This window comes from Podarcis liolepis (assembly GCF_965112155.1).
Source record: "Podarcis liolepis genome assembly, chromosome: 10".
NCBI lineage: Eukaryota > Metazoa > Chordata > Lepidosauria > Squamata > Lacertidae > Podarcis > Podarcis liolepis.
This window is the reverse complement of record NC_139562.1, coordinates 58,538,315-58,557,002: the sequence shown is the minus strand read 5'-3', so window position 1 is coordinate 58,557,002 and position 18,688 is coordinate 58,538,315. Positions and strand designations below refer to the sequence as shown.

General features: G+C 45.2%; 1 protein-coding gene and 1 long non-coding RNA gene across 3 annotated transcripts in view; one reads left to right on the top strand and one right to left on the bottom strand.

The window, feature by feature from the left end:
- The window catches only part of LOC310687941, a 34,709-nt gene extending 33,453 nt beyond the window's left edge, over window positions 1-1,256 (bottom strand). Inside the window, exon 1 of the long non-coding RNA XR_014516661.1 lies at window positions 1,213-1,256. This is a non-coding gene — a long non-coding RNA (uncharacterized lncRNA). The remainder of the gene's footprint in view (window positions 1-1,212) is intronic.
- CELSR1 (cadherin EGF LAG seven-pass G-type receptor 1) overlaps window positions 701-18,688 on the top strand; it is a 175,135-nt gene continuing 157,147 nt past the window's right edge. The window contains exon 1 of one of the 2 annotated variants that reach the window (XM_083463187.1): window positions 701-5,520. In XM_083463187.1, coding sequence (XP_083319313.1) covers window positions 1,878-5,520 — 3,643 coding nt within the window. In that variant the 5' untranslated portion in view covers window positions 701-1,877. The remainder of the gene's footprint in view (window positions 5,521-18,688) is intronic. The other variant, XM_083463188.1, reaches the window with a different exon arrangement.

Sequence of the window (18,688 nt, the reverse complement as noted above, 5' to 3'; positions counted from 1 at the left end):
AAAGTAGATGAATAAATGAGCAAATTAAGTTAATCTAGAAATGCAGAAGATATTGAAAATAAATTTAAGGAGAAGCAGAAAGAGGGGGAAGGAAGTCAAGCTTTGATTCAAAATTAGTGAAATGTATATACCTGAATTAGTGAAATGTCTAAACCACAGAGCCTAGGGCTTGCCGATCGGAAGGTCAGCGGTTCGAATCCCCGCAACGGGGTGAGCTCCTGTTCGGTCCCTGCTCCTGCCCACCTAGCAGTTCGAAAGCACATCAAAGTGCAAGTAGATAAATAAGTACCGCTCCGATGGGAAGGTAAACGGTGTTTCCTTGCACTGCTCTGGTTCAATCCCCCCCCCTTGGGACAGCTGCATATTCTTGCACCACAGTGGGGTTGGACTCCTCCTGATCAGGGCTGGACTGAGATTTGATGATGCCCTAACTACTGAAGGTAATGGGGCCCTTTATATGCCCATATGTCCTTTGTCAACAACAAATTGTCACTATTTTGGGGGTTGAATATATGCTGTATGGTAATTTATGGACCTAATAGGTATCTAAAGCCAATTGCACATAACCAATAGGAGCCTACACAACATAAAACACTTGCTGTATGCAGGCTTGATTTTATTTGTTTTTTATCTTATATTTTGGAAATGTACATGGAGGGTTTTTTTCCTTTAAATTTTTTTTGCGCCCCCAAGAGTGTGGGGCCCTAAGCTATAGCTTGTTTAGCTTATATGTAAATCCGGCACTGCTCCTGATCCTCAAGGTGCTTTCTGACCATCCTCTCTGGGCATCGGAAATTAATGTTTATTATCTATACGCCGCCCATGTGCCTTCCCGGCAAACTCCTGCCCTGCGGACGACAGGGGTCGCTGCCGACCAGGCGAGGCAGAAGGGGCCCGAGCAGCCCCGGGACCGCCTCTCCCTCCCTCTCGCCGGCAGCTCCTGCGTCCCAGATTCCCCGCCTCTCCCTCGGCGCAGGTTGCCTCTGCTCCGTTGAGAGCAAAGGCAGGAAACGCCTCCTCGGGCACCGACGGCTGCCTGCCTGCCTGCCCGTCCGATCGCCTGCCTCCTCCTGCTCGGGAGCGGCTTTTGCAGCGGCCCATCTCCCTAGAGATCTCCGGTGGGGAGGAATCAGCAGCGACAGGAGAGGCGGAAATCCAGAGCCCGGGCGGCGAACTTTTTCCCGAGCGCACGTGCCGGGAAGCCAAACTTACCCCGGACGGATCCGTCGCCGGGGATCTGCCGCGGGGGAAGGGAGGCTGCGATGGCTCGGTGAAAAGGGGCGAGGAGATCGCGCAAAGGCAGGAAACTCCTCCTCGGGCACTGACGCCTGCCTGCTTCCTCGGGGGCGGCTTTTGCAGCGGCCGATCTCCATAGAGATCTCCGGTGGAGGAATCAGCGGCGGAGGCGGAGAAGCGGAGATCCAGAGCCCGGCGGCGAACTTTTCCCGAGCGCACGTGCCGGAGCCAAACTTAACCCCGGACGGTTGCGAAAGGCTTTTTTTCCCGTCGCCGGGGATTGAAAGTCTGCGCTGGCTCCGTGAAAAGGGGCGAGAAGTGGAGGAGATCGACGGACTGGGATCCGCCAGGGCACTGGCGGGGGAATCCTGTCCCCGAGTCCCGGGCGCCTGAGGGAGCGATGCTTCGGGGCAGCTGCTGAAAGGAGCCGCCGGCAACGCCGCCGCCCGGGCTGAGGCGAGAGGGGCAGGTTCACCTCCGGTGGCGGGATACGGGGAGCCATTTTGAACTTTATATAAAAAGGAAAGTTTGCCCTCCTGAGGGGGCACATAAGCCGGCGCTCATGGACGCCGCCGCGGCCGCCGGATGAGCAGCAGCGCGGCCGGGTGGATGGATTTTGTCGCCCCGCGGCCGCCCTGGAGATGCCGCGCCGCTCGCCCGTGGCCGCCTGGCTGCCGTGGCTCGCGCTGCTGGGCCCCGCGGCGGCCGCCGCCGCTTGGGAGCTGCACGTCGACGAAGCCGCCGCCGCCGCCGGGGCCCCGCTGCTGGACGTGTCCGTGGGGCCCGGGTGGCTCTACGCGCTGGACGAGGCTCGCACGCCCCGCGCGCTGAGGGAAGCCGTGGAGGTGACGCCCGGCGGGCTGCTGAGGAGGACCGCGGTGCCCGCGCGGTGCGGCTACGGCGGGGCGCCCAACCCGCTGCCTCTGCGCCTGCGCTTGGTTTCCCGCGCAAGCGGCGTTTCCCTCACGCTGCGACTGGCGGCCTACCTGCACGGGCCCGGCTGCCTCAGTCGCCGACGGGCGGGAGCCCCCGCGCACCTGTCCCTCCCCGACGCGGGCCCCGCGCTGAGGCGGAGGCTGCGCGGCCGGCCTCGCTGCCCCGCCGCCCCGGAGCCTCAGGAGGGGACGGAGGAAGAGGAGACGCCGCTGCTGGAGGCGCTGCGGGCCTTGACGAGTTTCCCGCGCTGCCGGTGCCTCGACGGGCCTCCCCTCAGGGGCCCTGAGGGAAAAGGCGGGAAAAGCCTCAAGCTTCTTTGTCACGTGACCAGGGGCCCCGGGGAGGTCCTGGTCGAGTTTCGTGGGCGCCATTTTGAGAGAAGGGAGTGGGCGGCAGGTGGGCCAGAAGGGCAGCACAGGTTGGGTAGGAAGAGGCGGGCGGCCTCTCAGGAATGGCAAATGGGCAGGGAGGGTGGCCGGGGTTCTTGGCCCCGGGGTCCGCCATCACCGCCACAACGGACGCTGAGGAGCGCCAACTACCCTCCGCAGTTCAAGCTGCCCAACTACCAAGTGTCCATTGCAGAGAACCAGCCGGCGGGCACGGCCGTCATCACCTTGGAAGCCCACGACCCGGATGAGGGCGAGGCGGGCCGCTTGACGTACTCCATGGAGGCGTTCTTCGACAAGCGCTCCGACGACTACTTTGCCATTGACGCCGACACGGGTGTGGTGGTCACCACCCGCAGCCTGGACCGCGAGACGAAGGACACCCATGTGCTTCAAGTGATTGCGGCGGATCACGGCGTGCCGCGGCACCGCTCGGCCGTCACCTTCCTGACAGTGACGGTGAGTGACACCAACGACCACGGCCCGGTGTTCGAGCAGCCGGAGTACCGGGAGAACATTCGGGAGAACCTGGAGGTGGGTTACGAGGTGCTGACGATTCGCGCGACAGACGAGGATGCCCCGGACAACGCTAATCTGCTCTATCGTATCCTGGAACCGGGTGCCGGGGAGGGAGTCTTTGAGATTGACCCTCACTCTGGTGTCGTGAGGACCTGTGCCCCTGTGGACCGAGAGGAGGTCTCTGAATATCATCTTGTGGTCGAAGCCAACGACCAAGGTAAAGAACCCGGTCCTCGAAGCGCCACAGTCACGGTGCATATCACAGTCGAGGATGAGAATGACAACTCACCGCAGTTTAGCGAGAAACGCTACTTGGTGCAAATCCCAGAGGACGCCCCGGTAAATAGCCAAGTGCTGCAGGTTCAAGCTACAGACCGAGACCGCGGCAACAACGCCCAGGTGCACTACAGCATCGTGAGCGGGAACCTCAAGGGACAGTTTTACATCCATTCTTTTTCCGGTTCCATTGACTTGATCAACCCCCTGGACTACGAGACTATCCGAGAATACACACTGAGGATCAAGGCCCAGGATGCCGGGCGGCCTCCACAGATAAATTCTAGTGGGATGGTGTCCATTCAAGTTCTGGACGTCAATGATAATGCCCCCATTTTTGTAAGCACCCCTTTTCAAGCCACTGTGCTAGAGAACGTCCCTCTGGGTTACTCAGTGTTACACATTCAGGCAGTAGATGCTGACTCTGGGGATAATGCCCGCTTGGAATACAAACTCATTGAGCTGCCTCACCCTTCTGTGCCGGTGTCTCCAGGTGGGGACATGGGCTTCCCATTCCAGATCAACAATAGCACCGGGTGGATTACAGTGTCAGCTGAGCTTGACCGGGAGACTGTCGAGAACTACCACTTTGGGGTGGAGGCCAGGGACAATGGCATCCCTGTCATGACTTCCTCAGCCAGTGTGTCCATCACCGTCCTTGATGTCAATGATAACAGCCCTACTTTCACTGAAAAAGTTTACCAGCTCAGGCTTAATGAGGACGCAACAGTAGGCAGCAGTGTCTTGACACTGACGGCGGTGGACAAGGATGTCAACAGTGTGGTGACCTACCAGATCACTAGTGGCAACACAAGGAACCGCTTTGCTATCACTAGTCAGAGTGCAGGTGGCCTGATCACTCTGGCCTTGCCGCTGGATTACAAGCAAGAGAGGCAGTATGTGCTGACTGTCACTGCTTCCGACGGAACTCTGTTTGATACTGTCCAAGTCTTCATCAATGTCACAGATGCCAACACGCACCGACCAGTTTTCCAAAGTTCCCACTATACTGTGAGTGTCAGTGAAGACAAGCCCATTGGCACACCCATTGTAACTATCAGTGCCACTGATGAGGATACTGGGGAGAATGCTAGGATCACTTACATCCTGGAGGATAACATCCCTCAATTTCGCATCGACCCTGACACGGGCACAATCACAACTTTGATGGAGCTAGACTATGAGGACCAAGCCTCTTACACACTGGCCATCACAGCTCAGGACAATGGGATCCCTCAGAAATCTGACACCACCTATGTGGAGATCCTCATTTTGGATTCCAATGACAATACGCCCCGTTTCCTTCGTGACCGCTACCAGGGTTCTGTCTTCGAAGATGTGCCCCTCTCCACCAGTGTCTTGCAGGTGTCCGCCACTGACCGTGACTCTGGCCCTAATGGCCGCATCCTTTATACCTTCCAGGGTGGTGATGATGGTGATGGTGATTTTTACATTGAGGCCACATCAGGGGTGATACGGACGCTGCGCAAGCTGGACCGCGAAAATGTGGCTGTCTACAGCCTGAGGGCTTTTGCTGTGGATAGGGGCAGCCCACCCCTCAAAGCCTCTGTGGATATTCAGGTTACTGTGCTAGATATCAACGATAATCCACCTGTATTTCAGCAAGATGAATTTGACATTTTTGTGGAGGAGAATAGCCCCGTGGGTTCCATTGTAGCCCGGATCAGTGCTGTAGACCCTGATGAGGGAACTAATGCACAAATCATGTATCAAATCGTAGAAGGGAACATCCCTGAGGTCTTCCAGCTTGACCTTCTTAATGGTGATCTCACAGCCCTGATGGATCTAGATTATGAGAGCCAGACAGAGTATGTAATTGTGGTGCAAGCTACTTCAGCCCCACTTGTGAGCCGAGCTACCGTACATATACGCCTTCAAGATCAGAATGACAACCCTCCTGTGCTGCAAGACTTCCAGATCCTTTTCAACAACTATGTCACCAATAAGTCTAATAGCTTCCCTTCTGGAGTGATTGGCAAGATCCCTGCTCATGATCCTGATATATCGGACCAACTTGATTACACCTTTGTCCAGGGCAATGAGTTAAATCTGCTGCTTTTGGACTCTGCTACTGGAGAACTTAAGCTTAGCCGTGACTTGGACAACAACAGACCCTTGGAAGCCATAATGAAAGTGTCGGTTTCAGGTAAGGAAGCACGTTGTTTGTTTTTAATTTTGGTTGACTACAGATAGTAGCTACAAATGGTGGCTGAAAGTTGATTAGTGGCCAAATATGTTGGCATAGGCAAGTGTGGACTTTGTGCCTGTTTGTGCCTCTTTGATACCCTGAGACTTCTTTTGAGGGGGGAGGGTAAATTTTTGGAGAGCAGCCATGGAAACTTGAAAAGCTGTGTGCTTTGCCCTGACATTACTTTGTAGTGGAATTTAACCAATCTTATTTTGATCCACAGAAACATTTCTGTTTAGGAAGAAAACTTAAATGTGTCTGCATTCTTGCTGCTGGGTAGGATTAAGCTATTTGAATGTTGAGCATAATACTGGTAATTAATTTAAACCTAGTTACAGTTTTTGATATATGTTCAAGGCTGTAGTCAAAAGAACAGTTAAATTAGTAGTAAGAGGAAGCTTCACTGACTTCTCTAACAAGAGATGTCTGCCTGTGTTTGGATATTATATATATGAAGATTAATGTGTTTTAAGATTAATGTGTCTTAATATTGCATAAAAATGTCTCTTACATTGTAAAATCACAGTGGGGTATTACACAAAGATATGAAAAATGTATGAATTTCTTTTACATTCTTAGCATTTTAGTAGCCAAATTTGTAAATATTAATGGTCATACTTATTATTAGTTGTCAAAATACGAAAGCAAAACAGAAGACTCGCCAGAATCAATTCCTTTTGTACATCTGTTGCCATTCTTTCCAAACACATCTTAGTAAGAGGATAATACTTCAAGGCCAAATTCCATAGCATCCTGTTTGATGATTTACACAGTAGATTCTGCTTAGCCAAAGTGAATCTAAATGCATTTGCTATATTAGTGAGGATTAGACTGGTGCTGCTGTGGGAACAATGCACCACTAGATCTGAAGCAGAGAAAAGAAGAAGATTGTTCACATTCAGAATTAAATAGGCCTCTAGAAATATTCTGAGGCAATATTGGATCTTGAAGGACATTTTTTTTTGGAAGAGTAGTCTTGATCGCCTGTTGCAGGAAAATAAAGTGCAATGGTGCTTAAAAAGTTAACCATACTTGTGCCAAGTTTAAGCACATTTTGATATCTCTTTTTTTCCATGTGCAGGTAACATACTTCTGTTGAAATAAATAGGATTTAAAAGTGCTTAATCCATTCTGGATTGTGTCTTAATAAATGTATTTTTGCATATGATTTCACGGGCAAGGCCCTCTCCATCAGTTGTATTTGCTTCCGAGGCTTGTTACCAGCAGATCGGTTTGAAGTTATAAGTTTGAATTGCAATGGTTACACGAAATTGGCTTTGAATGTAGTTTCAGTAAAGTCTGCACTCTGATCCAAGGTTAGGAGTTGGTAAGAAATGGTAGAAGCGTTCTTAGAAATGACAGATGTGATTACCAGGTGCAGGGGACAAATGTCAGGAGATGATTATCTCCTTCGCGCCGTGTTTATGAGTTTCCTGGGGACATCTGGCCGGTTAGGGGGAAAATTGTCTTTGGTGTGATTCAGCAAGGCAGTTTGTGTGCTGTTTAAATAGCCAAGTATAATATGCCTGTGTGTGTGTGTGTGTGTGTGTGTGTTCTCTATGCTAGCAAGCATTTATTGTGATAAAGTGCTATGCTTTTAAATGATTCAGTGATTTTGATGATATGCTTACAAGTTGCAAATTTTTATTTGAAGGCTCATTCCCTACATTGGTATTTTGAATAACCCTTTAAAAAAGCTCCTGGACAAAAACTTGGCCCTTAAGCTCGGCTTTCATTTTAAACTGTGGACTTAACTCTTTATAAATCGAAGCCCATACTGTGCATCAATAATGCAGTGCCTAGTCTTTTGCAGTCCCTCTCCACACTGTCTTTATTGCAGGTCTCCTGGGCAGCTGCAACTCTTGTTGACCTTTTGAGACCCATTGTGAACAGGATCTTGTTAGTAATGCTTTTCACTCCAGATAGTCTTTTCACTTTTGGGAGAAATGGCTTCAGCATGTGCAAATAACGTTTTGGGAGGTGTTTCTCTCTGGCTGCTTTGTCCTGGAACGTTACTCAAATTAGTCTGATTCTATCAACACCTAATTAGAATGTAGCGCTTGTGGATTGAATGGCCATACTGAGATCAGTGGCACAAGTCACACCCAAATTCAGTGTGCTCCTCATATTTGCTGGACTAGTGAAAGTGGTGCTAACAACCATGCTATATTCCACTTGACAACTGACTTAGGTTTCATGTCCAACTTTAGAAGTGACTAATTGTGGTTAGCAGGTAATTGTTACTTCCCCGCTAGTTAAAGATTTCCAGAGATAATACACTCAATTCTCTGGGCTTGCAGTGGCTTGTATTTGGGTGACAATCACAGAGCCATCAACAAGCTGAATCAACTGATAGAGAAAAGTAGCTTCTTATCTAAAGTCAGAAGATGAAGAGTAGGTCATAAAACAAACCTCAGATGCCTCTGCTTGGGGTAATAAGACAGGAAGGAGCTGTTTATTAGTGTTCACACTATAATAATTCTGAAGATTTCAGTGGGTGGACAGGAAGCATATCATCTTGATTCCCATTGCTATCCAAAGAAAGCTAAACATGCTAAGGTTCCAACATTATCACTTAACTATTGTACAGTGGTACCTCGGGTTACATACACTTCAGGTTACATACGCTTCAGGTTACAGACTCCGCTAACCCAGAAATAGTACCTCGGGATAAGAACTTTGCTTCAGGATGAGAACAGAAATCATGCTCCGGCGGCATGGCGGCAGCAGGAGGCCCCATTAGTTAAAGTGGTGCTTCAGGTTAAGAACAGTTTCAGGTTAAGAACAGACCCCCGGAACGAATTAAGTACTTAACCCGAGGTACCACTGTACACAAATCTATTGATCTCAATGTATTTGGCTCTCTCTGCTTGTATCCATAGGTTTGGCCCATTGACCTAAACATCTTCATGCAGGCCCAAAACAAGGGCTATGTCAGACAGGTGGAAAACATTCCCATATTGGGGGGTGGGGTGGAGCATGAAGTCTTTGATTAGGTGTGACCATTGCGCGCGCGCGCGCACACACACACACACACCTTTTTTTCTAAATATACAAAGGATCTTTGTCCAAATCAGGTATCACAGTGCACATATGTAGAGTGGAACACACAAAGGTGTATTTGCCTCATCAGCTGTCCTTCATGTTTACAAAAATCATGAGATCCTGTAACCCTGATCCCAGTGTTAGAAACTCACATATAAAAGCTAATCTCCAAATGACACCTTAAACCTAGGTTGTGGTTGCCACAGTGGAATGTCTAGGTGCCATTTCTTTTCAGTTGGATTTATTATCATCGTTTCTATACCACTTTATATTTTAAATAACAAATCTCATAGTTGTTTACAACACATTAAATCATCAAATAAAATAATCCAGAATAAAGCAAATTCAAGCTTCAAGGAAGATATTTCAGACCCTTCTCTAAGGGACATTTTGCTTTGCCCAGTCACCAGCCTGGCATCCAGAGATTGTGGTCACAATTGGACCTGTACCAATTGCAAAATGCACCTGGCACATTTCTAACACTGCCTGATCCTCTACTCATGTATCTGTCTACAAACATATTCTTAGAGCACATTTCTAGAAATGTTTATTCTCAAGTAAATTCCACTGTATTCTGAAAGCTGCATAGGATTGCAGCCTGTCATACCACTGCAGTGTTTTAGTTCATGAATCACTAAGGTGTTGTAAGCATTTAGATACTGAAACATCAGTTCTTGGACCATTGGATATTTGTTACACCTTCAACATAAACTTTAAAAGTAAAATGAAAACTGACAGGAAATGTTAAATATCAGCATATCGGCAACATTTGAGCCCAATAAGTGAGTTGGCATAATTCTTGCTTTTCATAAAACCATCAGGTACATTAAATCATATTGAAACTGAATAACCTTAATAAACTTATTGGATACTTGATCTGAAGCTTTGTCAAGCTGAAGCTTGCCCCGTGCTAAAAGGCAGAGAAAATTTTAAAATATTTCATCACAGAGAGCTACATGAAACACATATTACTACATTAATTAAAAATGTAGTTAATTTATGAGGAAGTTACTGAAGGTACATAATACTTCTGAAGCCAAAACACATCCAAAAGTTTGGCACACAATTGGACTATTACTTTCTTGAAATATTTTGCCTATTTATTCTTTCCTTGATTTTAAGTGAACATCTTAAAAAGAAGAGAGAGACCAAGCAGCTACAAACTGCAATTCTAGTAGAATTCTGTGAGAAACAGTTGTTTTTTGAAAACGGTATCTGAGGTGATAAATTAAAATGTTGATAGTTGCCATGTAGTCACCATGTATTATCTTTTGAATTATTATATTTATTTGATTTTAAATCTACCTACTGGTTGCTGCAAGGCTGATTTATTCTAGATTCTGAGAAGTAAAAATTGTATAATATACTAATGAATATTTATATGTGAACTAATGTAGCTACAATTTCTCTATGCTCCAGTTGAAATGCATCTCATCCAAATACTGATGTGACAAATTAATCACTTCCCTAGTTTGAAATAGGTTTTTTTGTTTGTTTGTTTGCTTGCTTGCTTGCTTGCTTGCTTTAACAAATATCTCCCTAAATATTGTTTTGTTGTGGTGAAAGTGACTGGAACTCTAATGCTACTGAGTGAGAAATGCAAGAAAGTTAGTATGAACAATGGGGGGGGGGGTATCCAGACTACGTTGCACTGAGCGCCCATGGAAATAAATACTCATGATTAGGCATGGCTAACTTAAGTCCAATTGATTTCAATGGGAACTGTTTGCAGCTAACTTTAGATCCCACCCAGTGCCTGAATCTGATTTACGGGTACAGATTCGTTATGAAAATGCTCTGGCTCTCATCCAGAGAACAGTGAGTCTCAATTCAATTCCCCAAAAGTAGAAATATCAGATGTTCAGATTTATTGCTGAGTTCCTCTTTTCCTCCCAGTTCTTTCAATTTACTTGAACTTCTTGTTCCTACTATTCCACCCACTTTTTCTTGTATTCCTCCACTTCCCTGAAAGGGTCCTTTTGCTGTTTTGTCTTTTCCTTCCTGACAGTAAGCAAGATTGACACATAATATTTTACCTTGCCTATGAGACACATGCGCCTGTAGTGTGTTTTCAGCCATTTACTATTCTCCATACCAACTATAAGCAGAAGGAGGCAGAATTTGTGTGGTGGTTACACACCCAGAATAAAACTATGAAATTCTCAGTTAAATGATCTCAGGCAGCCTGGTGGAAAGTCTCATCTGCCTGAAACCCTGGAGGGCTACTATCAGCACAGAATCCGTGGTTGGCAGTAGGGGGTTTGACAGACCATTGATACGTCTTGTTAAGCACCAGCTCCTGTTCAACTGCAACAGACTCTGGCTTTATGTAAGTGACCTTGCTCCTGTTTCAGTTATTAAATTTTTGGGCTGCAGTTCCATGGAGGTGGTGAAGGCTTGTTTTGATAGAATTATGCAGAGCAACCAGTTCTTCTATGATTGACATATCAACCTAATTTTGCAAGGACTTGTTTTTATAGCTCACTGTTACCTTGTTGCTTGGGAAAGAAAGGGTTGGCTTCAGGTGTCAACAAAGGAGGGATTAAAACATAAATGGTTCTAGTAGCCTCCTCCTTGCCGCTAGGGAAATAAATTCCATAAGTGTGGAACATCGTTGCCATGATATCACTGCAGGTCATACAATTATTGGATTATCCTACCCTTCTGAATGCATGATGTATTTTACACTTTTGCCTAGATAGTGATGTCCCCCATGCAGGAGATGCTGATCTATCATCTGCTGTGTAATAAATATAACAGGGGGGGAAACCCCACTGAATTTAATTCTATGACATGATAGACTTCTACAGGTGTTCAAATTTTTGTTTAAGGAAAAACTGAGAAAGAGACTTAAAATATAGCAGTAATTTGAAGCAAAAGCGAATGTTATGGCTTAGGTGCAGGCTGCTGGTTTGAATCCAACAGAGCAATAGTGCAAGTGGCAGCCAGAGATGGGCGCTTTGATTTCTCCCCATTGGTTGAAATCTATTGAACTACCGTATTTTGCGCCCCATAGGATGCTCCGGCCCATAGGACGCACCTAGTTTTTTTGGGGGGGGAATAAAGAAAAAAAATTATTCCCCCCCCCCCCAGGTGTGAGGCTGGAAGAACCAGGTCGGGGAACAGTGGGAAGGCACGCTCTGCCTCCCCACTGTCCCCCGAGCTTGTGGGGCTGGCGATGGGGAGAAGTGCGCTGATCCCAGGACAGCAGGCAGCTCTGCGCCGCCATCCGGAGCGGGGCGGGACTTCGCGCCCCGCTCCCGATGGCCGTGCAGAGCTGCACTGATCCCAGGACTGCAGGCAGCTCTGCGCGGCCATTGGGAGCGGGGCGGGGCTTTGTCCCCGGCTCCCGGTTGCCGCACAGAGCTGCGCTGATCCCGGGACGGCAGGCAGCTCTGCGCTGCCATCTGGAGCGGGGCGGAACTTAGCCCTGGTCCTGTAAGCTAGGGATGATGGGTGTTGTAGTCCCGAAACAGCTGGAGGGCCAAGTTTGGCCAACACTGCATTAAACTGTATGAGGTTAATTTGGTGAAAGCAAAATTAGTAAGTCTGAGAGCAATTTTTAAAAGATGTGATTAGATCTTCCTCCTTTTTACTCTGGCAACTGCAAATTGAATGCATGAAAAGGAAAGGAATTTGAACCTGGAGTATAGAATAATAGAATTGTAAAGTTGGAAGGGACCCTGGGGGTCATCCAGTCCGACCCCCTACACAATGCAGGAATCTCAGCTAAATCATGGCCATCCATCCACTGTTTTAAAAACCTCCAAAGAAAGAGCACCCAGTTGTTGATAGGTAGAAAAATAAAATAAAAGCATCCTGCACACTGGCCAGTAGAACTGACAGTATTCAGCTGCTGTGCTGACTTCACTGTTCTTATCATTCCTGGCCCCAGTTAGAATTGCTCTGTACATCTTTTATCTAACTTACCAATTAATATTTCTTTAATCGGGTGACAGCCCTAACAGAAATCCACTGTGTTAAGGTTAGAATGTTGTGTTTTATTTTTTCAGCTTTCAGGGGTGCTTCAGAAAGAAGGCACTTTCAGGACTATCGTCTCTTTTTTTTAAAAAAAAAATTGCAGTTTATTTCACCTAAGAAGCAGTGAAGTGGATGAGGTAATTTTGTGGCAAAAACTTTGCTTGGTAGCACTGGAAAAAAGGAGGAGCTAACAATCCACTTGCAGACTCTAGGAAAATGAAGGGTGTTGATTCTCCCAACATTTTAAGTTGTAGTGTTATGGTGATGTACTTTGTCACCTATGAGAGACAAGCACTAAACAGCAATCACGGGAAAAGTGAAAGACCGGATAGATCTATTGCTGCTGACATACGTAATCATGAACATATAATCCTTATCATGTACAAAGCAAGTGATGTAGAGCCAAACTCTTTTCAGCGCTCTTTGGGGAAGCATGATTTGTCTCAAAACCATCTGAGTGGCAATAGAGCCCAAAACATTTCGGCAGTACAAACGGGGGGGACCCATCAACAACACCCAAGATCTACTATGTAGGTGTTATGATGATAGGAAATTTTGCCACCGTAAATAAAAGGTTTAATGGCTACTATCTATATATGTATTGGTAGATGGGAGCAAAACCAAGTAAAAAAGAGACCTGGAGAAATAAGAGTTAAAGGGCAGAAACTTATTGCTTGAACCAAGAGCCTATAATTTAGTGGTAGAGCATGAGTTTTGCACACACAGAGCTAAGGCTTAACCCTTGGCATACCTTAAAAGTTCTAGAACAGTGGTTCTTAAAGGGTGTGGTGTGCAGGAGTATGGCAGGAGATGATGGCAAGTGTGGTGGGAATATTCAAGAACCATCAAAGAAGCATTAACTGTTTTGGTGTAGTGTAGTGTAGTATAGTATAATTTTTTTATCAGCAGAATATGGATATTTTGGGAATGATTCATATTCTTATGTAGCTGCATTGTTTTATACTTTCTGGATGTCCCATAATAATATTATAAAGTATTTTTGTTCTGTGTTGTAAATCAAGCACTGCTAGAAGTTGTTTCTTTTTGCTTTCCAATTTATTTCTTATCAATAACAAATCAGAGTTTACCTCTAAAAATTTTATTCTGACAGCATGGCCCAGGGGAAAAAAAATTTGAAAACCACTGTTATATTTTGCTAGGGTAGTTAATTTTGCTTGGATTTGTTTGTTATACTTGAATTTGCTCATATTCTTTCCTATAGCAGTCTACTGTGTTGCTGCACCAGGACGCCTGCCTTTTATCCTAATTTAATCTACTAGCTTTTTTAAGTATGTCTGCACAATGTTTCATTGCAAGCTGACATAAATTACTTTGAGAATGTGTTGCATCAAAATACATATATCTTGCAATATCCACATTACTCAGCAAGAATTGCTGTCAATTACTCTACTTGGGCATTCCTCACAGTAGGAACTCAGCACCATGTTCCAGGATGGTCATCCAGAAGCTTGTCTGTCTCTTGTCAGAATTAGTTTTCTGCCTAATTTAATATGCTACAGGAGGCTTTATATCAGTAAAATGGCCTCTTTTTTAAAGTCTCACAGCTTTATTAAGTCACTGTTGCTTGGGCATTTTATGTCTAGTGAAGTGCTGAGAAAACAAGAAATGAGGGACTTTTTTTTTTATTTAAGTACTGCTAATCCTCATTACTGGTTGGCCTGTTGGTAATTTGCCGGCTTGCCACAGCTTGTTTCTTGGCATAGACGGCTTTGCCAGCAGTTCCCCAAGTGATGCCTGCCTGATACATTTCGTAAGGATGCTACAGGTTTTTGTCGATAGTGACTAGGTGGAACCATCCTTGGGGGGAAATGACTAATGTGTAGGCACACAAGCAGTTTGAAATAGGGGCTTAAATATATGGCACATCCGCATTCAAAAGGTGAACGTAAGCTTATCCTAAGCTTTTGGAAACTGTCTGGTATAAGTGGAGCATATCACAGAAATTGCTCTCTCTTAAGCTATTGAACAAGTATAATTCGAATAGCATGAAATGACCTTACCATCTGGCAGATAATTTGTTTGCTAACTTAAATCCTCTCTTACACCTGACTAGAAGGTCCTTGGTGTTTGTTCAGTTGTTTTCAACTTTCTTTTATGAATTGCAGCTGATTCTTAAGAGACAGTTGTTTATATAATATATATAATAACACATGCATATTTTAAACAAGGCAGCTTGCTTTATTTTGTTAATAGTATTGCATGCCACGCCAATCTCCAAGCTGTGTAAGATTTCAGGCACTCACCAATGGTTTCTGCATCCTTTTGGAAATGAGACGCAGCAGAGACTGTGGTGTCATTATGATAAATGGTTTATTTGCACATATATTCAACCTGAGCCTATAATGGCATCAACACCACCTCAAAAGGGTGATCTTTCTCCCATAGCCGCAGCCTTTGAGCCAAATAGAAACCATTGGTCTCAAACATTGCTCTGACTCTGTCTCCAGCTTACTGCTTTACTTCTAGCTCATAGCACTGCAACTTTCTGCTCTCTTCCTTTGCCTTTCTAGCTAACAGCTGAGGGAGGGAGGGCCAGTCATTTGCTCTCTGGCACAAAGCCACTCATTTTGTTACCTTGGGACCCATATTTAGTGGGTCATTATAGCCTGGCTCTTCCACCCATTGAATCTGTACTGGATCCAGGAATTAGAAGCCAGGCTCAGGCATACAGCCCTAAAATGAGTAATGTTTTTGTACTTATTTCAGTCAGCTCATCTTTTCATAGACATGTTTAAGGTAATGTAAACTGTGGTGTCATTGGTATTCTGAAAATATGTGAACGTGATTGTGCTTCAAATTACTTAATAGTTAAAACAGATGGTTATGAGGGAGCTTCATGTCATACGGTGTATAAGGGCCAGTTCCAATATAACACATGTATGGGATAGCTTTTGGAGTGATTCCCATATTGCTCTCTGAATATATGAACTATGCTAATCAGAATATGTTATTTAGGTATCAGTGAACTTTTTTTCTTTATCCAGCTTCATCACCTGGGATTTTATTTTGCAAGTCACATAGTTCCTGTTTCGTAATTTATCAGAGTTGAGGTTTTTTAAAAAATAAAAAAAATTATACTGCTTTACACTATCCTAATGTTTTATGAGATGGTGGTACATGAATACTTTTATTAAGTAAGTAAGTAAGTAAGTAAGTAAGTAAGTAAGTAAGAACCAATATATGAGATGATCAGACTGTCAGATAAATAGTTTGCTAGAATCCGAATGTAGTTCTACAGTATAAGGCCTCAATCCAAGGTGTGTGTGGCATGCATTCTACTACTGTGTTACAACCCTCTAGTCTGCTGAATTTCAATTTTTTTGGTGGTCTTTCTGTTTTTCAGAATTAATCCGACTTCACAAATTCACATTTTTTTTCAGTTTGTCAGACTTTATATTTTGGAGAGCTGATGTGTATGTTTCTCAAATTTAAGTGCAATTTACACATGTGCCGCTAACATAGGCTTGGGAGAGGTTTTTTTGTTTTGTTTTTTTGTTTAAATCTAGTAGTACTTTTGGAAACTACTGCTGCGATGTAAACATGTGCAATTTAGAACCTGTGCGTGTTGTTTTTGTTTGGGGTATTTGTTTCGCTGGAATTTTACTCTACATAGTGCAGTCATACAAGGTCAAGTACAATTTCATTAGACATATGTCTCACATCTGGTAGTTAGGGCCTTCTGGAGCAAGGCTGATTAACAATGCAGGGAGTTATCTCTGAGAGTTTGTGCATAGTTGGTAGACTAGCTATGGAACCCTTGTGCCAAGGTAAGATAAAACTATCCAAACGCTTTGTTATCAGTAATGGTTTAGCTTCAGTGCCTTTATTTGCTGTGGTAATTCTTTCGTTGCAGATAGTGTCAACTGCCACTGAAGTGGTGTGAATTATTCCCTTGTTCTTCCTGTTTCTGTCTGTCTTGTCGGACCCCACCACTGACTGTCAAAATATGAAATTCAAGGCCTACAGGTGGAAATCAAGTGACAGCTCTCTAGTTATGCCTGATGTCTAATTATTACATGTATAGCCAGAACAAACAGTTCTGTAAACATCTGTAAACAAGCTTCCTCACAAGATGGTGTGACTTACGTAGGCATTCTAAGATCATGTTTTGCTACGATTCTTGTTCATAACAACATGTGTGGAATGTTGCTTCCCTTGGCATTTTAGAAAGCTTGTCCAAACTGGAACAGCTAACCAATAGGAAACATAGTAATATTCCCTGAATTATAGAAATATAGTAGAATATAGCTGAAACTAATCTCAGTCAAGTTAATAACCTGGTAGGTTTTTTATGTTTTTGTTTCTAAGATGTGTTGTATGTTTGGACCACATGCTGTTCCTTGCATTACAGTGAGGAACTGTTAGTGCAGCATCTTTCTTGGGGAGAAGCACAGACACTAGAGAAGAATCACGGCTTCCTGAGTGACAAAACTAAATACATTGGTACCTTGGTTTACAAACTTAATCTGTTTCTGAAGTCCGTTCTTAAACCAAAACCATTCTTAAACCAAGGCACACTTTCCCTAATGAGGCCTTCCACCGTTCAGATTCCATTCTTAGAACGAAGTAAAGTTCGCAAACCAGGACACTACTTCCAGTTTTGTGGAGTTCGTAAACTGAATCGTTCGTAAACAGGACTGTTCTTAAACCGAGGTACCACTGCAAATAAATCTGATAGGAAGTAGGATGAATGCCATAATCCTGTAAAGAACATGCCTAAGCACATTTATTTCAATGAGTTTAAGTGCCCCCAAAGCCTATGTTGTATTGTGGCCCTGGTCTATAAAAGGGATAGGGAACATCAAACCCAGGCGCCAAATGTGGCCTTCTGGGTTTCCACATGTGGCTCTTGGAATTATCCACAAGTCACACCCCTTGGTGGTCCTTCTCTGCATCGTCCTAGAGTGTTTTTATCTGACTGGGATGTGTCCTTGAATTCTCACATCTCTTGCTTGGAGTTAACTCTTTATTAGCAAAAGCAGGATCTGCACAGGAGTGTCAGGCCTAATGAGCACAGGCTTAATAATCTCTGGCAGGTCTTGTCCCCATGAAGCAGTTGCTGAGACTTAAGGTCCCCGCCTCCCCAGTCTTCTCCTCTCCAGGGTTTTCCCCAAGCAATCTGAGACTGGACCTGCATGAAGCTAACTTCTTCTCTACCCTCTTCATGTCTCTCCTGGTTCTGAGAGACCAGGAGGGAGGGGAGCTTGTTGCAGCATGGCGGGAGAGACACCTGTGCCTCTTCACCAGCCAGACTCATCTCTGCCTCTTGCCCCCCCACCTCTGCTTCTGCCTCTGATTCTGTGCTGCTCTATGCCACAAAGCCCTGTTACTTTTTCAGCTTCTGACACATCCTTTTCCCAGTCTTCTCCCTCTGACCTCTTATTGTCGTCCCATCACCAATCCCTTGGCTCTGAGCCTTCTTCCCTTGGGCGTTCTCCAGCTGGTTCCTCCCACCATTCCTCTGCATCCAACCAGTCCATGACACTAGTCAGGATGGAGGACAGAGAGAAGTGTGTAGAAACTAGTCTACCTCACAAATGTAGGTTGCTTCACCCACTTTTGTCTATTGCCCTGCCCACCACTGGCATGTGACCCTCAGAAGGGAAGGCAGCCCTCCATCTGAAAAAGGTCCCACCACCCCTGCTCTATAATTACATCACTGGTGCATAGTTGTGTGTATTTGGTATCCCTGGCTGTGTTGTCCAACTAGATAGCGTTACTCCCAACCCCTTTCTCTTGAGGTTTTTTTTTATCTCAGTGCCAAGAAGCAGGACATTTAAAATGGACATGTACTCAACATTAGTCTACGAACTATGGACATTAGTCACAGAAACAGGGTAATATCCATGTCATGGTGTGTGATATTGGGCACTGAGCATTTATAAAAACCCCTGTATGTCAGAGAGCAGGTCCACATTGGGAGAGAATACGGAATGCATTTTCCTTGCCTATTCTTTCAGTCAACCTGTGCTGCACTCTTGACTATTGGAGATTATTACTCTCCTTGAGAGATAAAAACCTGATAGCTGCTTTTGAAACACCACTTTGTTAAAGCTGTAGAGTACGGTAATTTGATCAT